The following is a 27,843-nucleotide window of genomic DNA, read 5'->3' on the forward strand; positions in this document are numbered from 1 at the left end:
AGCTCAAACAGTTCTCCACAGTGCTCATCTCCCTATTCAGAAATGTAAAAAGCACCTATATTTTCACAAAAGGACTTTAACACCCAACAGCTCTCATTAGGGACTGGAGAAGCTAGATGATCAATGTTTCTAGAAACTAAGTACCTAAATAGGAGCTGACATAAGATGGGTTCTTCAAGAAATCTGGTACTTAATGACCCGAAAAGACAAATGTACATGCATCCACTGCTCCAACAACTTTCATTAACCTGTCCATAAAAGCCCAATACATTGTTCGATCTTGCTTATATAAGGGGGGGGGGGGGGGGAGGGGGGGGGGGAGACAGACAAATCAAAGGTTTTGCAGAAATGTGGCATTTCTTGCATTGTCTCTGTAATTAAGTTAACAGAGACAACTCTCTGATGTCATCAAACCTGAGCGTGCTTTTGATTAGGGCACCTGGCGCTTCAACTTCTTCCAAACATCTCCTAAAGAACACTTCCCTTCCAATGTAGCAGGGCACAAGCCAGACAGCATCTGCTGCCAACATACCCCGCCATGCCAACTTCTTTCACCACAGCCCTTAAGGCCACTTTCCCCATCCATAACCCAATGAAGTCCCAACACCTTCTCAGTCCTCCTCAGCCACTCATTTTTCCCATGAAATTAACTTTTACCAACTGTAGCCCTGGTGAGGCAAAACTGAATTTTGCCAGGGCACAGTGGAAGCTTTAGCCTGGTTTCCAAGCTCACTGCTACATGAGGAGACATCAGGCATGTTGCTGAAAGTCCAAAACTTTTAACCATCATCAAAGTCAGTTTTCAGCAAGGCTGACCTTGTCTCAACCCATGCCTCAGTGTAGTTGTGTTCAACTAGGTTTTAAGACAGTACTTAGAACAGCAAGTCACTTTCCCGATGACTGCTGAAACAGGAGCCTTGACTCCCAATGGCCTTGACTTTGTGGATTTCAGTGAGACCTATACTATTGCTTCACCATAAGCTTCTTAAAGTTTCAGTGCCATCTTAAAGCATGCAACACTGCCAATCCTTGGGGATTCTCTGGCAGGGAACCGTATGCGCAGCAATATCTAGTTACCAAGGGCTAAATTAAAAACCCAATGGCAGCTTTAGCTCTACATTTCTTTGCCTTTGTTGATTTGGCTTCATTGCTTCATGCAATTTAATCTTTCTGCGTGAAAAGTTATAGCCATTTTTAAGACATATAATAACAACACTTCAGTACCTAAAGGAACACATTTTATTTCGAATCCTTTAGAGCTATATATTATTTGCCAGAAGCATTAAACCTCACAGTTCTGTTTGTGAAAGAGGTATTAATTTTTACAGGTTTTCTACAGAATTTGCTCATAAACACTGCAAAACCTACCATAAACAGGCCAAGAATCGCACTTTATTTCTTCATTAACCATTTTTCTTTGCTCGAATAACTAGCTGACCTCAGGTAAGCCTCACGGAAAACCTAAGGCATGACATTAAGGGCAGAAGGTGAAGCCACTTCTACATTTTATACAGCCCTCAGAACTAATGAGGCAAAACAAACAAAAACCCCACAATCTGCAATGCAAGTACATTTACTACCCGCCCCCTGAGTGAATCTGGCCACCCCAGCCTCCACTTACCTACAGTATATCCACAAGCCCTCCCTTTTTGCATACAAATTCACTGCTGCCCAGCCATGGTGAAACTCCACCAAACTTCGCATTCTCCTGACATTCTGCAGGTTCTGTTGATGTTGCCTATCCCCAAAACCACAAAGCAGTGTGAAAATATACAGCTTTCATGCCATGGACATTAGACGAAGGAAAAAACACATACATCAGCATGTTGGCCTTGAAAGTAAAAAGCATCATGGGAATCAAGCCTTCTAGCCAAGTTACATCTATGAAACGGGTATCGATTCCTAGAAGAGCAATGGTCTCTGGAATCACATTAATGCACAGGCCTCATGATGAGGGAAGGAATAAGGAGGAAAGAGAAATGGTCCATGCCAGAGAATTAAAATCCCAGACTGACCTCCCCTTTGGTCCGACAATATTCGTAACTGAACAGCAGCTGCTTCACTATAGACATCTGTGACTAACACAACTAACTTTCCTAAGGGTTAAATCTTTTTTCTCTTGTAACCCTTTTGTTGTAAACTGCTGGCATAAATTATTGCTCCAGTCTGCCAGGCAGCCACTGCCTCATTAGCTCTGCTAATCAAAGTATGCCTCAAGAATATATTTCAAATTGTTAACTAGACAAAAGAGCAGCTAACAGACATGGATGCAAGGCTGAGAAAAAAATACAGTCTTTTCTAATAGTCCTGGATGAAATCTGGTCCTTCTTGGTCACAGAGGACCCACAGGCACAGTAGAAATGGCAGGTCCAGCCTTGTTCGAGTAGCGGTCTCGCTACTGGTGCTTCTAAGCAGCGTGCATCTCCACTTGCAGACAAGAGGGCTGGAAGAAAACCCTACCTATCTTCTTGTTCAGTTGAAGCTAAGGGACTAAGCAGACTACTAGGACCTATCAAAGGGGCCAATGAATGGACGAGGGTCCCCTGACACACTGATATACAGGCACTCCTTTGCAGAGAGATGGTAGCCCACCAGTGCTGAAGTCTTCAGGAGAGAGTGGGGGCTTCCCCATTCTGACCCCTGCCAGGGTCGAATCCTTTGGGGTACATCACAACAAAGCAGCAAAGCTTGCAGCATGACACAGGGGTCAGACTCTTCATGATACATTTCAAAGAAATGTTCCACAACCTCAGGACACCGACAGACAGATCTTTAGTCCCTTTGGTCTACAGGAGGGATATGCTACCAAGCTAAAGACCCAGACATAATGTGAATGAGCCGGGATATTTGGCTACCAGTTTGAACAGGTAAAAGGTGGCATCTGTTGAGCCAGTCATGAGCAACACATTTCATGTGAGAATCACAGAGGCAGGAGGAATTGGAGTTTATAGGTAGTTTTTAAAACCTGTTTTTCAAAAAGACTGAGCGTAGCCTTCCTTTGTGGAAGCAAAGGGAGCCGAAAGACTGATGTCAGTGGACGTCAGGAAAATTGTAGTCATTTACGTAGAGCTCCTGAGGGAAAGACATACCCTCTGTAGATAGCCTAGATTTGTCCCTCCAATTTTCAAACTGGTACCAAGCACTGTGGAGTTGCATCCCAAGACATATATAGCTTAAATTCAAGGATGTATTTCCTTGCTGCCATTATTCTCATTCCCAAACAACATTAACTAAATAGCGCTGACCTGCATGGCAAACATGTAGCTTGCCTGCTAATACTACCATGTCATTTCATCTTTCAGACCTGACATATGCTGCAGCTGCATGGTTTGACAAAAATCAGCTATTTGAAAGATCAATCGCACCTAGAGAAAGATGTGCGTTTTAATTCACAGAGAATAAATAACCAGTATTGGACAAGGCAGATTGGCTCCTGACTCTGGAATGATACAGCAGGGTGCACTTATTAGGAAAGCAATGACTTTACCTTTTAATTAAAACTGCAAGAGATTATCATGTTCTTGAAAGGTGCCAGAATGACAGCACTACTAAATGAAGTCCTCACTTTCTCCTTAAGAAAAAAATGCCTCTTTAGGATACAGGTAGTATATTTTGTAAACCCCATATTTTTTAGAATCTAAAAGGGAAAAAAAGAAAAAGCCTCAAAAAAGAAAAAAAGCCTCAAATAACCTCAAAAATGATGCAAAGTTAAGACACTGAAAAAAGGAGTTGGCTGCAACATTTTCAAGTCAATTAATTTCTAGGATGCAATCTAGGTAAGAGACATTTCCAAAAATGTCTATCTTTTTTTTTTCCCCCAAGATCCTACCTCACAAATGTTTCTAGCCAACTTTCCCCAATCTGTCCTCATCAAATAAGGTCACACCTGAAAACTACATGCACGCTAATTTAATTCTGGTTAAGGTAATTGACAGTGGCATTAAAATCAAGCTTTATAAAGGAAGGAAGGCATAACATTAACAATAACATAAGGCTCTTTTCAGAATCTTTGCAGAACCAATATAGAGAAACTTGCACAAGACATCAAGGACTACCTCAGCCATCAATGTGAGTCAAAATTTAAGCGAAGGATGGAAAAGGACATCTTGAGGTAAAAGGTTAATTAAGTCTTCATGCAACTTCCACTAAGCCTAAAAGTACATCCCATTTTGCAGATTTGCTTCAACAGTTCAACACTTGTCGTATATACTTCCTTACTTAGCAAGTGGTTTCACTGAAATAAGTGGATCTATTTAAGAAATAAATATTAAACAGGGAAGAAGACTCCAGATTGCTGGTTGTAAATTTGGTTGTTTCAATTCTGAGGTGCACAATTCCAGGCAGGCTTCCCACAGCCAAGACCCACCTCATTCTTCCCCCCACCGTTAATATATTTCTACTCATTCCTAAAATCCTGACTACAGATTTCATGATGTGGATCAGTTGTCAAACCAGTAAAGAGCCAACCTCACCAGTTCCCTACAACTCCACATTATAGGAATCGGATGCTGGAAGCTTTTGTTGCTACTGACCTGGAACAAATCAATGTCGATAATGGAAAGGCAGCATACCCTATTTGTCCCCAGATGTATTCAGCACTGAGTTTCCCATAGAAATCAATACTTTTTAACAAAAATAAAATGCAAGACCTGTCATGTAAAATAAATAGATCCTACCCAAAATTCTTAACTTCTATAGAGCTGCCACCTTGGATGTACCACAGCTGCAGAATAGCAATTACATGAGACTTCCATTTGGACAAACCTCTTCTCAAGTAATTTGTCCTAGAACCTGAAAATCAACTGCATTTCTGAATAGGCATAATTATTGACAAAATATTGTTATTAAATATCCATTTAATATTAATCTATGTGTCGTGGCTTAACCCCAGCCAGCAACTAAGCACCACACAGCCGCTCACTCACTCCCCCCACCCCAGTGGGATGTGGGAGAGAATTGGAAGGGTGAAAGTCAGAAAACTCGTGGGTTAAGAACAGTTTAATAATTGAAGTAAAATGAAATAGAATAGTAGTAATAATAATAATAATAATAACAATATAATAATAATATAAAAAGCAAGTGATACGCTATACAATTGCTCACCACCCGACGACCAATGCCCAGCACATCCCCAAGCAGCGATCGCTGCCCCCCGGCCAACTCTCCCCAGTTTATATACTGAGCATGATGTCATATGATATGGAATAGCCCTTTGGCCAGTCTGGGTCAGCCGTCCTGGCTGTGCCCCATCCAAGCTTCTTGTGCACCTGGCAGAGCATGAAAAGAGCATGCACTTTTCAGCAGAGCTGAAAAGTCCTTGACTTAGTGTAAGCCCTACTTAGCAACAACTAAAACATCAGTGTGTTATCGACATTATTCTCATACTAAATCCAAAACACAGCACTATACCAGCTACTAGGAAGAAAATTAACTCTATTGCAGCTGAAACCAGGACACTATGTAAATTTACAATAAGATAGTGATGAAATTAAAATATACAGAGCCCAAGCTGGTATTCAGCAGCACTTTCCTACATTAGAGTTATAGGATCAGGCCCCTAGTGCTTGATAAAATTTAAACACATTTGTTTATACCATTAAACCATGAGTCCCAGGCATCATGGCTGGCTTTCAGTGTTTGTCAAAACTAGGTTTTAGAACTACACTTCAAAGCTCTAAGCTCAAAGTATGAAATAGATGTTCTTACTGAATTAAAGCTAATGCCTAGACATTTGTGATCACTGACTGGATGGATTAAAAAAATTTTTAAAAAAAAGAAACCCCAAACCCCACAACTTTTATGATCTCCAAAACTAATAATTTAGTTCCAAACATTCACAGTATATACACAAAATGACAACAGATACAATCTTCCTTTTTTTTTTTTTTAAAAAGAACATCAATGTAATGAGTTTTGTAACTCAGGGAAGCTAACGTTCCCTAAGAAACAAGCTGTGTAAATGTGCACATGCCTAAAGCAATGATGTGTTGGAGGGACACCTACCTGCAATACTCTGTGTTCAAAGGTATGATACGAACGTTGCAAGTATTGGACCTGCCAGAGAGGATGCGGTGGAGTGAGACCCTTGCCGCAGACTGGAGAGATATGGGAGAGCAGAATCTCACCTCTTCTAAAGATAGGAAGAAGTCACCCTCTCCCCTAACTGACTGGAGGGAGGGCTCCCACCATCCTGAATGAGGGCAGGGAACAATCCATCCATCTGCATTTTATGGGAGTTATGAATAAGAAAACACTTCCTGAAAAAAAATCAATGGACCATCCTGATTTTAGAAAATGCCAACACATTTTCAAAAACCACTGAGTTTTACTTTCTGTTGTAATCCTTTTTACTTAATAGCCTAAGAGATCAGTATTGTACGTTAAAAGGGACAATAAAAAGCCAAGACAGGTAACTGATAAAACAACTAACAGATGTTCTCAACAACGCAGTTTTATAACAAAGAGAGAGGGTATCTGTGTAAAAGGGGAAGGGGAACCTTTGATGTACAGTCTTGTAAGTACTATAAAATTGAAAAACAATGTATACCTACAGCTTTGCCCGGTGAACAATCCTTACTGTCAGAGCGAGAGGAGATCTAGAAGAAATTCCTGAGACTAGTTTCTCTGTTGGCCTGTTCATTCTTCAGGATCCCTACTGGATCCTGGACAAGGTGGATTCAGACTCCAAAGGACCTAGGTAACATCAGTACCTTTGGGGTCAAACTTGTTTGGGTAGAAGTGACTGCACAAGATGCAAAGCACTGTAAAATCAGACCCCAGTCTTTCCCCTTCCCCCAGAAAATAAAAAAGTACAAGAACATCATTAAGACACATGATCATCTCATAAACAGGCCTGTTCCAGCAACCCTAATATAGCAAGGTCTCCCTGTCCAACACAGACTCAAGCCCAGTCTTAAGTCAGGACTCACTTATCCTTAGCATCACCTACAGTCCAATGCATGCAGAGGCACAGAAGTTCCAGCCCACCACCACCACTCAGACAGAAAACATAAGCACTTTCTGTACCTTACTCTGGGCACAAGCACAAGTTCATGAAGTCTGAAAAGACTGGACACAGCAGCAGCCAACTGCACTACAGCACAAGCCAGCAAATCCCCTGAGCTCAGCTCTTTCTAGCTCAGTGTGGACACATCGCACCTCAGCTACAGCTAAGTGATACCTAGCAAGGCAGAGAGCACACAGGCAGATCAACTGTTCTGTGTTTTCTCACTACCTTGTAGCAAAGACACAATCAGGATTTGGGTGCAAGACAACCACAGGGCTTGTTTTAAAGGACTGCTACCCAACAAAAGTTTTTTTAAAAAAACAACAGGATGGAAAGGAAAAAAAAGAGTGGAGCCAAATACTCAGCTGGCACAAACTCTCACAGCCCCAGGAACTAGAGCAACTTCTGCCAGCCAAACTCCTGCCCCTATGGTCTGATTCATTCCTCACCAGCAGACTTCCAGATGAAATAAAGATAGGCAAAAGTTATAAACAGTTGACATTTCAGCCACAGCGGTTATCTCCAGAATGTCAGCTACTACAGTACCCGGCGGTTTCTTCTTGAGCTCCCTCTCTAACACTGATCTGCAACTAAAGTTCATGCTGATTGGGTTTTATGTGTTTTTTCTTAATGGAAAGTACTCCCCTGTTTTGCTTGAGTAATGTGTTATTCAGACATGAAATATGTTCTTTGGGCATGAAGTTCTATGAGCTGGGTGCTCAAACAGGAGTTATGAAACTGCCTAAACTGGTTCTAAATTATGCGTCCTTGTGACATATGCATCTTCATAGCCTAATGCTGCCCATGGGTAGGTAAGTATGCACCTCCAAAAGAAGGAGGAGGAATGGTAAGATGCTTGGGCATAGCAGTTAAACATTCAGGATCATTTTGTCTCAACTGCAAAGTGAATGCACAGTTTATGTGTTTTATGACCTGTCAATCAGAAAAGAGGGAGGCTGAAGACAAGATATGACCATCCAAAGATGGGCACCCTTTTCTTTTGTCAAAGACCGCAGAAGGCCTCTCAGGCAAGTCTTACAGCTGTTTCAACATAAGAACATCTGTCTTTCTACAGCAAAATTTCAATGCCTATCTTTAAGTCTAGACAGCACAGCCAATATCTCTATCTTTGGTATCCCTTAAGATGGCAAACATGACTGACAACAGCCTGAGCTAGCAAAAAACCCTCTCTAAAGCAATGGGCTTTCTAGCCATATAGTTAGCAGGAAAAGGGGAAAAAAAAACCAAACCAACCCACAGATCATTTCCAAAAGAACATCAGTGGATTGTCACATCCTGACCTGAACCGGTCCAGTGTTTAAAAGATGAACATCCATGGAGACAACTACAGCCAAGAAAGAAGTTTAAAGAATCTGTATAAAGGTGGAAGCTAATCAAAGACACACAAAAAATCCCACCTTTGTTCCGTGCCTTTTTTGCTGAAAGAATGTGAGACAAAAACAAATGTGTGACAAAAGTTTCCAACAAGGTTCCAGTTAATGGTTGAGTGTTACTAACAAGGCTATTGAGCTTCCATTTGCACAGTGGTGACATTTTCTGCATTCCTTCACACTCATTTATTTCAGAGTAAATTCATTGATTTGCATGGAATTGCTCTGGAAATTAGTATAACTGAGAGCAGGTCTGTTTGCACTTAATGGGTGGTTCTTTCCTCTCCTATATAGCCTAAAAGGAAACGCTTCAACAGAAATAAAAGGGAATCAAGAACTAAACACAATTTTATTGGTAATGAAGGTGAGTAAAAACATTGAATGAGATGTATAACCATGATTAAAGACTTGAGCAGAGAGAGAACTTAACTGAAGAACCACATCTGCATGCTCCATCTTGCCAATATGGCAAGATTGTATCTGGAGTCAAACTGTGTGCAGAGCCATTTAAGAAGAGAGTCTGCAATGCAGTATTTCAGGGACAAAAAAGGAAAACGTAATTCTAAGTGTTTGAACATACAGTCTTCCCATAGTGCTGTAGAGGGACTGCAGCCAGCTACAGCATGCCTTAGTGTGCACAGCAATGCAGGAAAGACCTTTAGGGGCTTTCAGGAAAGTGTACTGGCAGTGATGGAGGAAAGACAGAGAACCAAGCATGAGACTTCTTGGCTCAGAGATGACAGAGCAGACAATGACAGTCTACACTTCTCCAGAGTGTGTGAACCTCAAAGAAGAAAAAGTTATGAAGGATGGCACACTCATGCAGGGCATCTGTAGGAGTGACTGAGCAAAACGATGATTAGGAAAACTCAAGGCTGGGAAAAGGCCTCCCAGAGAAAATACAAAATAATTGTTGTTTCAAACAAGACAGCTCATTCTTTTCAGTGCTGTGGGCCAGCTGGCAGCACAATGACACTTACACTAGCCACATATTAAAACAGAATTTGCCATCAGCCAGTCTCCTGGACCCTCAGCCCACATGACTGTCAAACTTCCCTTCCACACACCGAGGAAAACTAAGCTGCTAAGTTTCAGCGCTTTCCTAGCATGCTCATTCTTCAACCCAGTTTTAAGCCATGGTAGAAAAGGCAGTGGGACATGCAGCATTTTCCTGGGGTTGTCAGACAGGCACTCTGGTCTGGGTTAAAAAAGAATACTCTAAACTGACAGACAGATGCAGAGGATGGCCTCATCTGCACTTCCATCTGGTGCTTCTGCAGTTCTGGGACCAGTAACATTTTATTCTCCCTTCAAGTGAAGTGCTAAGAAGACTAATAAGCACTTGTGCCACATACAAGCCATCATAATTGCGGTGTCCTGCAAATGCTATCTGCACTTGCTTGGGATGTTCAGCGCAAAGGACACTGAGGACTAGATCCAGATTTGAAAGTTCAGTTCCGAACAAGGAAAGGAGCAGCAGCACCAACACAGTAACCACAAGTCATCAAGTCTGCAGCTCTGTTCAAAAAGGTTCCTTTTTTGCTGACCATCTTAACGTATCCTGCAATACGTTCCTGTAGGTGGGTTTAAAGAACCTTGAAAGATCAATGAGACATTCCATAAATTATTTCCACCCTAAATAATGAATTATACACTGGAATAACAGTCTTTGCTGCTTCTCTCACCTCCATCCTGAAACTTGCTCAACCTTTCGAAGTATGATGATATAGGAACTTGAACGATATCTAGAATTGCCAGCAGCGTCCGGGTCAGTCTGAGCAGCTCACTAAAACTATAAAAGCCAAAGTATATGAGGTTTCGAGCCAGATGTACCACCTATGAGAAAAAGAAATTAAAAATGAAGCAAGTATCAGCATGTGGTATTCGTCTGTGCCATACAGTTGCATTTCACACAGCAACTTTCACAGAGATCCAGATCTAGAGTGCATTCAAATTATACAAGCCTTTCCACTGATTTAACTGGGCCTTGGACTAAGGCCAGTGACATCAAAGGTTTTTCAGAGTTAGACAAAACAACTGGTCAGTCAAACTACAAGAGAGAGCAAAACTAACATGAGATTTAAGAGGGCTTGAAAGGATACAATTGCAACTGGGAAAACAGATAAGATTGAGAAGCAAGACCCCAGGAAATTGTTTAAAGAGGCAGCAGCTGTAGAGAAGATGGAAGTCAAAAGAAGAGTAAGATGACTGTGGTAAGTGTGAATAGATGTGATTTCAGATGACCAGAGACAGGAGTGACAAAGCTTGTGAGGTAGGCTGGAGGAAGAACTATAAAAGCTGTAAGCATTTCCCCTTTATTCAATGTTATTTGAACCTAGAGGATCTAGGCCTATCTAAAGTTTCTGTCAGGAATTTCAAACAACATTTAAAACACAAGATTAGGTTATTTAGAGTCTTTCCTTCAGTATCATATCTTACACAGAGAATAGTACTTACACTGAAGAATCCCTGCATGCTAATTGACTAATGTGGAAAGGGCATATGACCATTCACCCACACACATATCCTTCCTCCTGCCACTGAAATGCAACCATCTCAGGAAAAGGAAGGACAAATACAGCTGTTTGACAGCAGACAGTAATACTATTTTCTGCTGTAACAGTCATCGCCAAGAACACTGGAATTAGGAACTGGTGCTTCTTTAGGACATTTTACATGGACACTTATTCTGCAACTACCTTTACTTTGAAAGAGCCAATGTCAACTCAGCTGGAATGAGGAGGAATACTGTAAGTAGGACGCAGATAGCTGAGAGGTACCTCAAATGTAAGTTTATTTTTCTCTTTGTCTCCAAATGGAAAGGGCTGATTTACAACTTCTTTCAAGTACTCTTCTACAAATTCCATAGTTAGCGCAAACTTCCTCTTCATTTCATTCCTCGAAGAGTCTGTGAAAGAATCATACCTACAATGCAAGGCACAGAAGGAAGAAAAATTAAACATCTCTAATATCAGGATCAGCTGTCATTAAAGAATAAACAAACCAATCACAATGCTATAGAATTACTGTCAGTTCTCTGTAAGGAGAAGGGGTAGAGGTCAGCTAATTCTGCATAGATACACAAAGATGGCAAACAAAGGATGCACAAACCTTCCCTCCAACAGTACCAGGAGGGGTTGCAGTGAATGGGAATAATGGAAACAGGAAAATACTACAGTTCTGGCAGACAGCAGTCAAATCTTGCTGTGGCAATTCAGTAAGTCACTAAGTCTGAGCTGTCCTCTCTGCCCATCAGCCAGAGTTTACTATTTCCGCAAGGAAGACAGCAGATCAGGAAAGCAGCTCGGGACAGTCAGCTTCCTCCTTTGCACCACCAACTAGGACTGAATTGTCATATACGTTAAAACAGTCCTTCATCTCACTAAAAGAAGCAATACCATCTGCTGCACTGCTGCACTTCTTCCCCTTTGTCTCTTCAGCCAGATACTCCCTGTCTGGGTCTAGCCCAGTGGCGCTGCTCCATCAAATCAATTAAGCCAGAAAGGGTTTCCACTGAAGTCAATGGGCCCATCTCCCATACTTAAATTTAACACATGGTTAAGTACTTCACTGGATGGAGGCCAAAGCCTCTGTGAACTATTGCGGGGCAATAGCTGTACCTAACTGTAAATTCTGGCTTTCCAACTGTGGCTTTCAGTTGAGCTTGAAGTATAAAACTGACTTAGACTTCCAACCTAGCAAATGTGTAGTATTAGACACAATTAGATTACTTCAAGTTCAGTTGGTCTGAGGAAAGGCCATGCCATTTTTCCCCAGCTTGTTCCCTATAAGAACACAGTGAAAGATGAAACTGAAGGATTTCCATGTAAAGCTACCCATGGAAGTTTCCAAGAGTAACAATAATTAATAGTTCTATGTTCTGGACAAAATACCTTTTCACATACATGTTGTGTTGACATTAGACATCTACAACCATTTTGTTCTGAAACTAACCCCTACAACATGCTTTTGTACTTTAGTTTGCAACACTTCCAACTCACTCATGAATTGTGATCTTAGTAGGAATTTCAGTCCACAATCTGGCATATCTGACAGGTACCACAGATTCCTGAGGATCTCTGTCCACATGCATGTGTAGCATCAGTCGGCAAAAAGAAGCCCGGAGGTCGTAAGGGAGGCTTTCATCAGACATACATCGTAGGATCAAGTCTACTGATAGCTGCGCAGAAATCTGGTTGATAGCTAGATATTGGCGGTCCAGGCACATTCTGGCAAAGAGGTTCAGTTGGTACCTTAAAAAAATCACAACATATTTGATTTCTTTGAATACCATGAAACAATATACCTCAGAATCTCACTTTACAAGCCTGATGTCAACCTTTCTGATGTAAATGCTAAAAAAAGACAAGTGCTAACCAAGGGACCGACTTGCCGTTAAAAATACTAACATCAAGCTCCAGCCCCTGTGAAGACTGGGCTCCCGAAACTCAAAGGGACCATTGTTCAATGGAAGGCTGAAGCATTTGGACTATTTATTTTCAATCTGTTTAAGACACTTTTCTGTGATCCCATCTCCCCTCTAATCCTCAGTACGCACAGGACACTCCTTCCTCAGAGCATGCCTTGCTTCCAGGGCAGCACAACCTAAATATATAGCCCAATAAATAAAAGGTAAGAGGCAAAATGATAGAGAGACATAAAGAGCTGTCATGAGGAAAGGAAACTCAAGATTTGTCTGGAATAGACAGCAGAGACTGTGATGCTTCCTACAGGGAAAAAACTTGAAACAAACTTTTAATCCCAGTTTCTGGCATGACTTGGTTTCCTTTTTTGATATTGGCAAATGAACTGGCTAAGAACAGCACCAGGCTCTTCAGAAAGTGTACATTTTCTTCCATTTGAATAAGTACTTTTACCTGTAGTAAGTAAGAACTTCTAAATCTGCTTTTGTGCCCTCCTTTGCCTCCTGAGCCAGATGCCTGATGGCTTTGCCATGAGGCTCCTTGTTACTGTCAATCCAGTAAAGCCACACTTCCTCTTCATCAATGTCATCCGAGATGACTGGGCATTCCAAGGGATTGTCCATTTGTGTCGAAACCAGCCTGCAAACACAAATCATTCACAATGGAGCCACTAACAGACTGCTACGAATGTACAACAGAGCAGAGAGAACAAAAAGGTATGTTCCGATTATAGATGCTCACTTGGTCTGTATGAGAATGTCAGCATTCCCTGGGCTCAGCATAAACTTGCAGATGAGTTCCTGAGTTACTGGTATTGCTGTGGTGTTAGATACACACAGGTCTGATAGATAATCCAAGAATCTGCAGTCAAAAAAACACAGATGCAACAGAACATGAGACTTAAAATACTACGCAGAAACACTGCGGTAGAAATCTCTAGCATCCATCACTAATGTGCTCAAGGAAGCATATATCGTGAGATTTATCCACATATGACCTTTGCTCATTCATACTATTGCAACTCACAACAGATAAAGATGAGTAATAGCTTTAAGAGCCACCCTGAATGGTGCTGAACAATCAGTCAGGGAGGGAAAAGAAAAATATCCCAAGTGTGACATTTCTCAGCAAATCAAAGGCCAAAGTGTTGTGCCAGAACTTAAGAGCAGCCTGAGGCTGTCCTTAAGCTTGGCTGGCAGAAGAGCTCCATTGAAGGCCCTCGTCCTTGTCAGGAACCAAAAGCAAGAGTAGACATTCTCACCCACCTTCCCCATCAGGTAACACGTGTCTCCCTAACCCAAGTAGCAAGGAGATGTTACTTGTGCTCACAAGATAGCCGTGTGCCCTCTGAGGAACTCCACTGCACTGGAGGAGTCCACACCTCCACCATTTAAAGATGCCTTTTAAAATCTCTGAAGTCACACAGCCAACAATTAGTGAAGAGTGAAGATCTGGCAGGACCTGAAGACAGGACCTCTGTATTCAAAGAAGGTCATTCCATGTAAAGCAGAAATAACAAAGCTTTGCATGGAAATCAGTTTCCTATGAATTGTCTCTTGAATTTAGGTCTTCTGATGTTTAACAAGGTTCAGGCTGAGGCTTTCCTCGCAGTTGGGACATTCATTAGGTATCTGCTTCTTGTCCCTCTCTCATGGATTCCTCTGCGTGTACTAACAGTAGTCCATACTGCAGCCTTTCCCTCACTGGAATATAGAAAAGTCCTCTTTGCTCCACGTAGCTGCTTCTTTTCATGACATTAGTAGGAACTGCGTATCTCTGAGCCCACCACTCCTCTAGCAAATGTAGCTAAAACTGGGCAAGAGGCTCAAGAGCTGGTGGGGGAGCAGATATGAGCAGGCGCACACACACAGATCATATACTCCACTTCCTTAGAAATCCTGGTAAAAAAAACTGACCATCTACTATCAGCCATTCAAGAATCCAATAGTTTGAACCTCTATAGGTGACCATCCTACCAGAAGGAATCAGAGAATCACCTCTGCCTTAGCACAGAGCACACTCCCCACAGAAGTCTGGGAACTGCAAGGGATGAGTACAGAAAACATTTTTAGGGTACACTTAGGAACAATGTTACCTGTCGCTGAAATGAAGCTTTGTGGCAACAGGTAATTAACAGTGCACAGCAATATTGCATCACAAAGATAATATTAAGTAAACAGCATGTAATCACACAGAATTCTAGGGGAGTTACCTCGTTGGAGCTAAAACTTGGGAAATTTCATAGCTCTCACGTTTTAGATAATACTACCACCATTCTTATTCACACAAGCAGTGCTGCAGAAGTCTACAGGACTCGCCATGAAAATAAGTGCCTTTACTGTTCAGATTGCACCATCTTGGCAAGGTGTATTTTTCAAACATTTATTGCTCTTGAACTTCAGCCTTAAAGAAGTGAATGTATATTTTAATGTACAGCAATTGCACAATTTAGTTATGCAACAATACCATGACATCCTCCACCACAAAGTGACGTGAGATTGCCAATAAACACTACGACCGTTCAGCACTGAGAAGGAGCTGATGCCATGTGGTTTCCTCTTAGTACTGACCAAACCCAATACAGTTTAGCATGGGAGAGGCAAGGAGATTACAGAGTGAGGCAAAGCGGTTGCAGACATATAGAGAATAATTGAAGCAGTGAAGCACCAGGGCCTTGAGCAATATCCTTAATCACTAACAGAAAAATGGTAATCACAATTACAGAGGACACTATTTGGCCTTCAGTACATTAATTTCTTATATTTGTATTACTTTGACAATTTTACAACTGAAAACCCAATGAAAAAAATAGACAGATTTTCCATTTAAAAAATCCATTTCCTTTACATTCTGACCTAAAGCTAATAAAAAAAATTTCCAACTGAGTGAAGTTCAAGGCCAGAATTTTTCATTTGGAACAAAATCTGGTCTAAAACACATGTTCACTGGGATCTTCACTGTCCTAAGCTCCTTTCAGGTCTGACCTGGAATCAAGACCCGCAGGAAAACTGATATTAATAAAAGTTTAGAAAAATTGACACCTGTATAATCTGCACCAAGATTATCAGCAGGGGAACGAACACAAGTGGCAGTTTCATAGAGGAGCTGCAGACTTATGAGAAATTAAAATTTCTGTTTGTCTCTCTCTGTCCCAATCTGAACTAAAACTAAATTTTCAAAAGTGTCCTGTAATGTATAAACCTTGCTTTTCAGTAAGCGCAAGTTCTGAAATGCAGATATGGTCAAATCCCCAAAATTACAGGTGTTTCTGATATTTTCTAGCATGACACTACATGTGGGTTTTTTGTCTGCCAGGTCAAAAAAAAATTAAGCTGGGAGAAAAAGAGACAACAAAACAATGAAGAGCAAGCAGATTCACCGTTATTGCAAATATAAAAGCCTAACACTACAGAAAAAGAATGTTACATGGACCACTTCAAACCTTGGCTCTCGATTTCTCCTGAGTAAATTAACAAATGTCTCTATTTCTTTAGCCGTGATGTGTTTCTCTAGCAGTTTTCTGTTGTTGTGCAACAAAGCTGTGATGGTGTCTTCTGCCAGAATATCATAACCAATCTGGGACTGCATGACGCAGAAGTTCTTAGCAATATATTCCTGAAAAAATGAAAATTCCCATGATGACCTGTTAAGCAGTAATGTTTTTCTTTTAGAACCAGAAGCATCCAGCTCAATTAGCAATCAAAATAATCCTCAAAACTTTCCTCTCTGAACTGGCCTGAACAAAAGAACATCTGAACACCTAAAATATGTACCCCAGGAAACAGATTCAATGTTAGGGATGACTAACTCTCCTTCTTCTTTCATAAACCAAAGGAATGAATCCATGAAAATATATACAAAGTTCCAGAAATGGCAACAAATTTTTCTAAAAGGAAAAACCAAAAGGTTTTTATAATGTTTAAGAAGCTTGCTTTCCTGAGTCTTCCTTCCTCCCTTTCTCTCCCTCCAAGACAGAAATATTTCTGTAAAGCATTAGAAAGAAAACAAAGAAGCCACATATAGCAGTTCAGTCTTTTATCTCTAGTCCCTTTAGTCCTTTAAAGTTAGTGCAGTTTTCCCCCCACTGCAACATGCAAAGCACTTAACACCATGTTCTGAAATACTTCTTGCTCACAGGGAGTCTCCAGCAGTGGGAAATCAGGCTACCTGATGGAGTAACCTCTGGTCTGATTCACTGCCATCCCTCTACAAATATTTAAGCAATAGAAACAGACAGTTCTGCAGACTTCTCACTTTATAATCCAGAGTCCAAGAACATAATTTTAATAACAGAAAGCTCATGAATGAAGCAGTGGACTCCAATCTCAGTCTAAGCCTGTGAAAGTATAAGATCAACCTATGATATTCATTGCTGATCATTCAATTCATACGCAAACACCTACAAAACAAAACCAGTGCTCCTGAGCCTGAGGCAGTATATGACAGTGACTTCTTACTACTAACCTACACAAAACCCAGTCCTTTCACCATTACCACAGAGTCTCACTTGTAAGTGCAGAGAGCCACGTCAAACTCAGGATATACAATTTTCCTCCTGATTTCTATAATTATCTTGAATACCACTGACCTGGTTCTTCCTATAGTCCTGTTGGGAATGCCTGAGAACTCTGTAACATAACCTTAACATGTATTTGTATGGAGCATATCTCTGGTCACCTAGGTCTTCAAGTCTCAGCATTGATCCTTCACCTTTGTCCTTAAAAGGAGCTTTGAGGATGCCGAATATCTGTGCAAAATCAAAATCACTGAGAATGAAAATCAAACCAAGATTTTTGCTTAACTTATAGCAGTCAATGGAAATGTCCTCTGACACGATCAGCACAAGGGCCTTATCAACCAAAGTCAGAAGTGAATCACTGCACATATCTACATATGACTAAATACAAGTGGGGGCACAATTTCAGACATTACAGCTTTATATTTCCCACCAACTTGATTGACATTGCTTTCTCTTTACTGGTATCCCCTATTTTAAGCATTGTTAGTTAAGTGCCTTAACTTTGGATAAATGAAAGGATGAAAAAAAGAGGACGATACTGGCTGCTGTCCAATTTCATCCTTTTCCCTTTTTTTCTTTTAATTTCAGTAGGCTACTTAAAGAGAACATTAATTTTGATTTACATGCAGGTCGGTCCTCATACAAACAAAGTCAGGGATCCAAAGGGCATCAGAACTTTTCCTATATGGGGAACACTTGCAGGATCAGGACCACATTGCAAGCTTGTTTCGAATTTCATCAACAATTTGCTATCAAATGTTGTCTTAAAAGTCATTGGAATCACATGAAACTAATAGCCAAGAGACATGGCCCCTCGTGCTTCTATCTGATTCACAGACCAAGAGGCGAGCCTTGCCTAAGTAGTGTCATATCTATCCAATCCAACCAGACATAAACCCAACATGGCATAAGCCAAGTTACCTAAAAATAACATTTTTTTTCAAATCACTCTCTCCTACAATCTGTTTGTAAATACAAGCAAGTCATTAATACAGTAGGACATACCTGAGCCAATATATTTTGTTCCCTCATTAATTTTTGCCGTTCCCGGTTTGGCTTGGTAATGACCACATCCAAAACTTCCTGCCCATTATTAGGCACATCAGCAACAAAGAAAATGAGATCTTCCAGTAACTTGGTTACAAACCTAGAATGAATAGACAAATCATTATTATATATAGTCATTCAACAATTGCTAGGATTCATTAAGAAAGAAAATCACCTTTTAGAACAAGCTTTATCTAGCACAACGGAACTTCAATCACTGCAAACTTAAGTTTGACATGTACTTAAGGATTCCAGACCTTGGTTCAGCAGAGGCTTAAATCCATCACAGGGATGTTTACCAAGGCATTACACAACAACCAGAGGGAAAAAGGGAGAAAAATACAGGATGCTGGATTGATGCAGACTATTCAGAAATCCAAAATCTGTACCAGCTGGCCTCAAGGCCCAGGAACAGTAGAAAGACAATCTTACACAGCCTAGCAAGAATTTTTATACTTTATCACAGACATGGGTCTGTCAAACAAGAAGATGGACTCACTAGAGGAATAAAAGCATTCTGCCACTAGACTATTTCTCTACTGACCCAAGAAACTATTGAAAAATTACTATATTTGTTTCACTCTGCTACACAAAGGATTTGGCAGAACCAAGTGCTAAAAAGGACAGAGGCAATAGTAATTCCTTCTCTCCTACCTTCAGAAAATGCAAGAAGAAAGTGGTCATTGCCAATTGTTTTTGTCATTGCCATTGTTACTAACATACCTCGCCAGGCGTGCACAGGGAGAAGTACAGATGCCCACAGATTTCAATGAATCTCCCTTAAAAGAACTTGCAATCTTTTACGAACAAAACCCAGCACATCTCCTACCCTGGGGAAGCATCATCAATTGGACAACATCTAGTCTATAACTACTAAACCTGTGGGCATGCTATGAAAGTGGCGGGAAGATGCCCAGTAGATTTTCAAAGTCATCTCTGGGAGCCAGACACAAAGCTTCCATTACCCACAAGAGGGCTGGGCTGTTCAGCTAAACCCTCTGAGTGACCTTTAGCTTTAAAGTCTCAGCCCACTGGTGGAGAACAGCAAGGTCCCCCCCAAGAGAAAAAAGTAGAAAAGGCAGATGTAGGATGGAGCAACCAGGAATAAACTGTTGAGGCCCCTACTTACCTAAGCAGGAAGGTGATAAGACAGGGAAAAGAGGGGTTTTTTTAACAAAGGAAATCACAGGCACAAAGAAATAATGGCACTATTCTGAAACCACTCCGAAATGTTTTATGTGTGTTCAACCAATCTGTCAACATCAAGACTCGACAATACTGGGTTGCAGCGACACAGCAGTGCAAGGTTAATACAGGAATGTCACACCTTGATCATGTCGTATCCCTCTCTGGTTCAACTCAATCATGAAATGGCCCATCAGCTTTTCAAGGCTGAGTACCAACACCCAGGCCATTACAGATCTGCCTGTTACGATAAATCCTCCACCTGATATTAAACCATCTGGTCTAATTGCTACTGACAACTGACAGCAAAAATTCAGTTTTATCACCAAAAATTAACATTTTCAGCAAAAAGCTGTATATGATGCATGGTGGAATAGAAGTTACAAATTAACACTGCCAGAGATGCTGTCTAATACTCAGTTTAACCACAGACAGCTGAAAACAAATAGCGAACTACATCACTGGCAGCGGGATATATTTGGCTACAATGTACAAGAAAATCTCTTCATTCAGGGGCGGGTGTGAAGAACAGACATTCTAATAGCGCTACAGCTGAAACATAGATGAATACAAAGGGTAAACACCAAAATTATGTAAAATAGGAAAAGAGAACAGGATAAAATAGAAATAAGAAAGGAAAGGGACGATTGGGGCAGCTTCTCAGTCACTCAAGACCTTCTTCTACTGCTCTTGCAGCATGAATGTGCAGTACAGTGAACTCCACACAAATCAAGAGTCCTGCCGTGCTGCCCACTGTATAGATGGCTTACTTGTACATGAGAATCAAATGTAATGGACGCCCATATTACAGCTCAGAAGCAGTTTATCAACGGAAATTAGGAAACTTTGCCTTTGCCCAGGGAGCTACCCAGTTATTTATGTGTCCAGTGAGCTGGGGAAATGCTGTTTACCCCCATTTTACAGATGAGATATACAGACCAGCCTGAGGTGCAGCAGGGACACTCTGACAGAGATGGAATCTAATCTCAGGGTAGCACTTTCAGCACTAAAGTGTTCTCTCCCAATTGTCTCTATGTCCACAAGGATGTTACTAACTTACCCATTACTGTGATGCCATGATGTCACGAGTAACCAAACACCAATTAAGGAGGGAAAAAAATAAAACTCACTAACCTCCTTTCGTTCTGGGTTATTGTTCCATTCTCCAGCTTTTTAACAGTTGATGCTAGAACCTTGTTTGCATCATTGGCAAAGTCCAAGTCTCTGACCTCAGACAGAGGAACCGATACAATGGCAAAAGCTTCCTTGTCCTCTTTTGTTTGGCACGTCCCAATCTGCAACAGGTTTTGGTTTAATATGGGTAAGTAATCCTCTTACCTTTCTCCTAATTATTACACATATTTTATATGTTAGAAGTGAGATCACCAGTAGAGAACTTCAGGAATGAGTTTGGGATTTCAACCCCAAGGTATACATGTTTACCTTTAACATCACAGGCCTCTCCTCATCAGTGTCTATTGGAATGCTGGTGCTAGTGACCCAAGTGTTAGTGCATAAATGCCTCAGTCGGACGTATGAGTTCCTGAAGGAGAACAAAGCAAACAACGGGTTAGATGGATCAGTCCTGAGCTAAAGTGGGCAAGGTGGGATGCAATGCAATACATGACCATGACATAAGACTTGAGGGCATGAGTCACACCAGCCACTCATAATAAAAGGGTGAGGGAGACCTAAAAGATACTGCAGTGTCCTTTTCCCTTGTCTCCTTCTTTCTCACCCAGAACAGAGCTGCAACAAGAACAAACAGCATCTTGGGATTATGCAGAATGTTGTTTTTAAGTATTTATATAAGCCTAGGAGTAAAGTATTCCTTAAAGAAAAAAATTAAAAAGGAAGGTGTTATCAAATCCCATCTGAATAGAAACACATTTCATGAATAAAACCAATTCTTTTCTTGTTACTTTTTTCTGCAAAGTAACGAACCCTTTCAATCTGTCACAGCACAAAAGCCAGAAAGGAAAACTGACCATGGTTTCACAGCTTCACCATTATGATCTGCAAACCCTTGTTGCAGGGAGCAAGCATTTACAGTACCAGGTCTCAACTGAAAATCAAGTGAACAAAGAGCAGACATGAGATTCTTCTAAATTCTTTCCATATGATAATCTGTGGTATTATCAAAAAGCAGAGCTGAGAAATCAATTACAATTTTTACTCTGAATTCTACTTTTTAAATATATTCACTGTGGTCTTCATTCACGCTCTCCCTTTCATGCTGATGGGCTTTGAGTATTCAAGTAAGCAAATTATCTGGCAAAACTTAGCATAGCAAATACACGTCAAAGCTGCATACATCAGTATTTGCGGGTACCTAGCTTTAAAATCCACCCTCATAACAACTAGCCCCAAGTGTCTGTGTCTGCATGCCCATTCAGTCACAACCAACACTGTGTGACTTATCTAGCCAATCTCAGCTAAGCAACACAGTTGAAATTTCAAATATTCACAATTAAAACCCAGAAGCTACTTGCTGAATTCATTTGAATAACAAATGTGTTCAGTGGCATCGTGATCTGTCAGGGAAACAGAAGCCCAGTTCACCATACATGTTATTTTGTTGGCAACAATTCAGTTAGACCTATTAGCAGTACAGTTTTTTTTCAAACAGTGCACAGGGCTCAATTCTGTCCTCATATATATCTGTGCAATATTTAGCCCATTATTTTTCTCTTCACAGGCTCTCTTTAAGTCTCACTTGTTTTATCCTTATAATTACTTTACCCAGTCACAGCAGCAGTATCATGTTTTATACATCCCTTGTTTATCCATGAACACTCCTCAAATTTTAACTGAAGGATAATACTAGCTCGTGTTTGATTTTTTCTGCTTTACTCACCAGCATAATGCTAGGAAGAAACCCTGTCAATGCAGCGCTATTTTTTGCCTTTTTTTTCTTTCTTTGCTTTGCCTTTTTTTTTTTTTTTTTTTTTACCTTGGAACCAGGCAATCAGCTCTCTGAAGAGTGGTGGCATCCAGTTCAAAGAGAGATGCGATGTCATTTCCATGTGGCACAGAGACCAAAGTATACATAATCTTCTCCCCTGCTTGGCGTTTCTTCTTTGAAGCAGGAAGGTCGCCATCTCTCTGCTGATTAGGCACAAGGGTTATTTGCTTGCATCAGGGCCCATTATAAATTCTCCAATTACCTTGCGGGCAAGTAATACATCTGAATTGTACTTTTTCTTTTTTTTTTTCATTCTAGTAAGAACGTACCATGACTGGCTTTGGAGTGTGTAACACAAAGGATGCACTTTGCCCCAGGTACATGGGGTCTCAGACAGTCATTATAACAACAACAGGTCACAAGCTACAGAGAGGCTGTAGTACTGTATACATTATTACTTGACACCTACAACTTCAAAAAACCTGCGGTAGTTGCAGACCCTTCACTCCCAATAGATGTAACTACACAGTGCTGGTTTGGAAAGGGCCAAAGTTAAAAGAAGAGAACTAATGAAAACTGCATTTTTTAAAGGGGGGAGGGGATTAAAAAAGTAAGCAATTTGCGTAATTCCACTGTTGTTAAGTTCGCTCATTTCTTTCCTCTCATATGGTCAGAATCACAGCAGCACACTTTCCAAACAGCAAGAGCCAGAATATCTGCTCCACTAAGATCAGCTTGTCATTGGAAGCGGGGAGGGGACACACACAAAGCACCGGCTAGCTTGTATTAGACATCTTAGCACAGGCTGATAAGGCATTGGAGGCTGGATCCAACATAGGTCTGAGTGTGCCCACTGAAACTGGAGGAGTTCGCTCCCTTCGAGGAGCCTAGCTTTGAAGTGGCAGATTTTTGTCGCATTGGTGCCTCAAAAGAGGCGTGCAAATATAAGGCGGCGATCTTCCTCCCACCATCTGCTGAAGGTCCATGGGAATTTTGTGACCCAGCACCACTAAGCAGTCATCTTAATCTTTAGTTATCGACAAACCTTTGTCTTCACAGACAGCAAATCCTACCTTCCCTAAGCACGTATCTTTGCTTGAAGGAGCAATTCAGAGTCTGTGCCCGTAACCACGCAGCAACCAACAGAATTACTGGCATAAATAAAAGCCGCTCCTCTGGGGTGTTGAGTTACACGTATTACAAAAGACTAATAACCAATTAAGAGACTGGCAGCCCAGGGCCCTTCACGTACACAAAATGTATCATGGAGGGGAAAGAAAAAGAGGAATGAAGAAAGCCAAAAGAGAAAAATCAAACACTGGAAACCTGAAATACTATTATAATGATTTATAGTGCAACACTAGGGAAGAGATGTACAAAGCAATGTAAAGAGGCCAGACTGTACCCGGTTTGCATTAGTACCTTGATTAAAGCCAAACTGTAAGGGATAATCAAGGGCAAAGCTTTGATTATTCATATTGCCAATTGATTAAGCAACAAAATCAAGGATGAGTGAAACTATGTCAGAAACACCTAGTTATAATCTCATTTCAAGGCACTTTTTGAATCCTTCCAAAACATCCATTTTTTCATTATCAAGCCTAAAAAAGGCCAGCTTTCCATCCCATTACTTCCACGAAGGATAGAGACAGTAGGGAAAAAAACTAGGAAGCAATCCTCTCAGAAATTTTTCTTAGGCTCATCTAGTGATTAGAGCATTGTTACTAGTTTTTGAAAGGAAGGCTTGCTGAGACAAAGGGGAACCATCTCCTGTGTCTTGCACAAGAGTAAACTCTTATCTGGCAGTCTTCACGTCCTTCCATACCCCCTGCCCAAAAATATTAAACAAAATTGCACATAAAAACTTCAGCTGTATTCAAGGATTGAGAAAATAGCCAATTTTTTTGTGATTTCCATATACATTTTGTTTTACAAACTCAGGGTGAGACCCAAACTGGAAAGGCAGGCAAACTATAAGAGAATCCTCTTAAGAGCTTAATAGGTGTCAGTCAGAGTCTAACATCAAATGAAAATCTACTTCCTCAATTTCCAAACAAAAATGGAAAACTGGAAAACCAGTTTAGAATTCAAGAAGTCTGTAAAGGGGTGAATGACACAGGATAAATTTAGAACAGCATCCAGACTTTTTGATATTTCCCATAAATTACATTCAAATCTAGTTAGGGTTTCCCAGAAACTACTCACTCTACTATAATTTCCAAACTGAAAAAGCTGGTATACAAAAGGCAGGACACTTCATAATTTTATGCATTTTTTTCCCTGGGGGTCTGGGAAAAATACAGAGCAAAACATGAAACTATATTCTACTCTGTGTTATGAAGGGTTTTTTTACTCACTCATGACATAATGTCTGATCATCTCCAATAGATCATTAAGCATGAGTATCTATGCACATGTGCAGGTTTCTATGACAGCAGGCAAAGTCAAAGGCAGGTCTCCTGTGCTTAAGTAGTTCATGCTAACCACGAGCTCTGTGGAGAAGTTCATCCTGCAGTTTGGGGCAGACTCCACTCACTAGTTTCTCTGACATTTGTATAGATGCTATCGAGCAACAGAGTTGGCTCATCAGGCCTAAATCCCGCCAACCAGGCTTGGCACCTGTCAAATCAGACCTGGCATATGAGCAAGAGCTGGCTTTCTGAAAAGAAAGTCCACTTCAATGGAGGGCAAGACAGTGTCTGTAACACTGCTAATTGCAATGCAAAGCTTAGCTGAGCAAAATCAGACCTACACAACAGCTGTACATTAGTTTCAGACTGGACTCCAGCACAAACCTTAGAAGTCTCCTTATAATGTTATTTTAGGATCTCAGACACACCTCACAACCCAACCTGGGTTATGGATGTTAAGCACTAGTCAATGGAAAAAAAAAAAAATGTAACAAGAAGTGACCCTGAACTTGACAGCTCTGAAAACAACTTACATATATGGAGTACATGAAAGACAGAGCAACAGCCATCACATATGAACATACATGGATTTACGTCTGAATTTCTGAGTGCATGTGCACATACCTCTGTGTGAGAGAGCGAGAGAACTCACACACACTTGCACACAGAAAGTTTCTTACGATTAATTAAATTTAGTAAGCCATCATCAGAATCTGCACTTAACCTAACCATTATTGAATCAGCAGATGAGTCTATATGAGGACGTGGAAAGAAGTGAAAGTATTAGACTATTTCAAATTAATTAGACAATATGATCAGCTCAGGAGAAGCACTGCATTCCTAAGCAGATGAAAACAAGATGACATTTACTCAGGTAAGAAACTGGTAAGAACGAGCAGATGCAGCCAGCAGAAACAGATTCAATGAAGAGAAAGGAGGAAAAGAACTGTAAAAGGTCTCAAATGTAGAGAGGAGAAAATTCATCTTAAAGCAGTACGAAGAGGAAGCCAATTAACAGTTTCAGAGATGTTGGTGATGTGGTCAGTGACAGCCAAGGAAAGGAAAGCACTCCCAAGAATTCTTTAACCAAAAAAAAAAAAAAGCAGGTATAGAGTATAGAGAAGCGCAAGAACTGTGGGTAAAACAATATTAGCAAATAGTAAATTCACTGAGGAAAAAAAAATAGTTTTGATTGTCCCAAACTACTGGTAAACTAGTGACAGGCTGTCTCAAGACAAATCAAATACATATCCAAAGGGAAGAAGGTGGAATCACCTCACTCTGTCTTGCACTGGTCAAATGATTCACAAGGATGAAGGAAACGCACGTTTAGCTCCTCTTCTGCCTGGCAGGCATTGGACCTACACCTTCCAAAAGAATGGCCCAGTCCAAATACCGGGTGGTACGAAGAGCAGAGTCAGCCCGCTCTGCCTAACAAAACCTAAGCGTCCGCCCAACTAGAGGGCTGTTAGCCCCGAGTCGCCAGCCTCATTCTGCAGCAGTAAAGCAAAGCACGCTACCCACACGCACAACGGGACTTGGCCAGGAGGAGGAACTGAAAATACCCCTACCATACAGCCAGCGGCCCTGACACTCTTCCAGGAGGACTTGTCTAGGAAAGCAAAGGCTGAGAGTTCAAAAAAGGAGTCCTAGCTAGTGAAAACAAACAGCCATTTTGGTGAGGAGTGGAAATACTGACCCAGGCTCACAGCAAAGTCTGTAATTCCTGGGCTACCACCACTGATTTGCAGTGCATCATACTGATTTAAAAAGAAGCTTAACAAAAAAAAAAAAAAACAACCAAAAAAAAACCACCCAGATAAAATATGGTGCTTGCAATTCGAAGGGCAAATTTAATGTAACTGGAGACGAATTCTATACTGCAATCAGAGACAAAATAATCAGGTACAATCAGATTTGTCTTTCTTGAGACTTGTAGCCCAGCAGATAACCCTTCCTCACAGCTCCTAATATAATTTGCTAGTAATTGTGACCTATCCCAAATCCCCATTAATCACCTCAACTGGGTACCATACCTAAAATTCGGGAGATTTACACGGAGTTTTGCTTATGGAAGGGCCTTTCTTTCAACTGCAAAAAGCAATACAAAAACATGACAGACCTGAAATACCTTTTCTTTTAGAAACCCAATCTACAATTCCGATTGGTAGAGACACCTCTTGTGGCATAGAGACAGACAAGGATAATGCCCTGCTCCTGAATGAATACACTAAGCTGCACTACAGATTTCAGCAGAAATTAAATTTAATAGCAGCTAGAGTTCTGAAAATGCCTGTTAAATCCAGTACAATGTGGTATCTCAATATGTTAACCCAGTTTAGGAGGCTCTTACAAAACCAGCATTTTCAGAGAGCGGTAATGTGAGCAGAACTCCATAGGTTAGATGATTTAAAAAATTCTATATGAAAAGAAAGCCGAGTAAATTAATGGCCAGCCTTGCTCCTGCATGTTAGGAAGCCCTGGCAGACAGCACAGCAGTTAGCCTCCTATAACACCTTCACTGTTGACTCATTTGTGAGTCATCGCATTTTTAGCAGAGACATCACGTTGCAATTCTGTTGTTAGGAGCCAGAGACATTCTGTAAGAAACAATGTATGCGCTTTCAGAGCTGATTCAGACCTGTGTGCAGCAGCAGAATAATAATAATGTGCCGGCATCCGTGTCTCCCCTTCTCCCCCCAGCCTATCAAGTGGTCTGACTGCTGGCTTTATATAAGCAGAGACACTGCCATTTTAGAGCTGATGATTTTTTTTATTTTTTTTTAATGTTTTTCAGATTGTATTGCCAGGTTAATTCCTAAACAAGCCTTTAAAAAAACAATAAATTCCCCAAGCCTATTCTACTTGTTTAAACTGCATCACCTGTGTCCCACATCATAGAATTTTAATTAAACAAACAGTTGCTGGAAGGTAAAATAAAAAAAAAAAAAACTA

General features: G+C 40.8%; 1 protein-coding gene across 4 annotated transcripts in view; it reads right to left on the bottom strand.

Moving 5' to 3' along the window:
- ITPR2 (inositol 1,4,5-trisphosphate receptor type 2) overlaps positions 1 to 27,843 on the bottom strand; it is a 271,134-nt gene that overhangs the window by 168,558 nt on the left and 74,733 nt on the right. For all 4 annotated transcript variants that reach the window (XM_087765500.1, XM_087765499.1, XM_087765502.1 and 1 more), the window contains 11 exons: positions 22,526 to 22,680; positions 21,016 to 21,115; positions 20,707 to 20,867; positions 18,346 to 18,487; positions 17,410 to 17,568; positions 16,264 to 16,436; positions 13,563 to 13,682; positions 13,275 to 13,460; positions 12,399 to 12,650; positions 11,178 to 11,322; positions 10,083 to 10,233 (listed from right to left, as the gene is read on the bottom strand). In XM_087765500.1, the coding sequence (XP_087621626.1) occupies positions 10,083 to 10,233; positions 11,178 to 11,322; positions 12,399 to 12,650; positions 13,275 to 13,460; positions 13,563 to 13,682; positions 16,264 to 16,436; positions 17,410 to 17,568; positions 18,346 to 18,487; positions 20,707 to 20,867; positions 21,016 to 21,115; positions 22,526 to 22,680 (1,744 nt within the window). The remainder of the gene's footprint in view (positions 1 to 10,082; positions 10,234 to 11,177; positions 11,323 to 12,398; positions 12,651 to 13,274; positions 13,461 to 13,562; positions 13,683 to 16,263; positions 16,437 to 17,409; positions 17,569 to 18,345; positions 18,488 to 20,706; positions 20,868 to 21,015; positions 21,116 to 22,525; positions 22,681 to 27,843) is intronic.

This window comes from Nipponia nippon, unplaced genomic scaffold (assembly GCF_047370975.1).
Source record: "Nipponia nippon isolate SJK-2023a ecotype South Korea unplaced genomic scaffold, ASM4737097v1 scaffold_3, whole genome shotgun sequence".
In the NCBI taxonomy this organism is placed as follows: Eukaryota; Metazoa; Chordata; class Aves; order Pelecaniformes; family Threskiornithidae; genus Nipponia; species Nipponia nippon.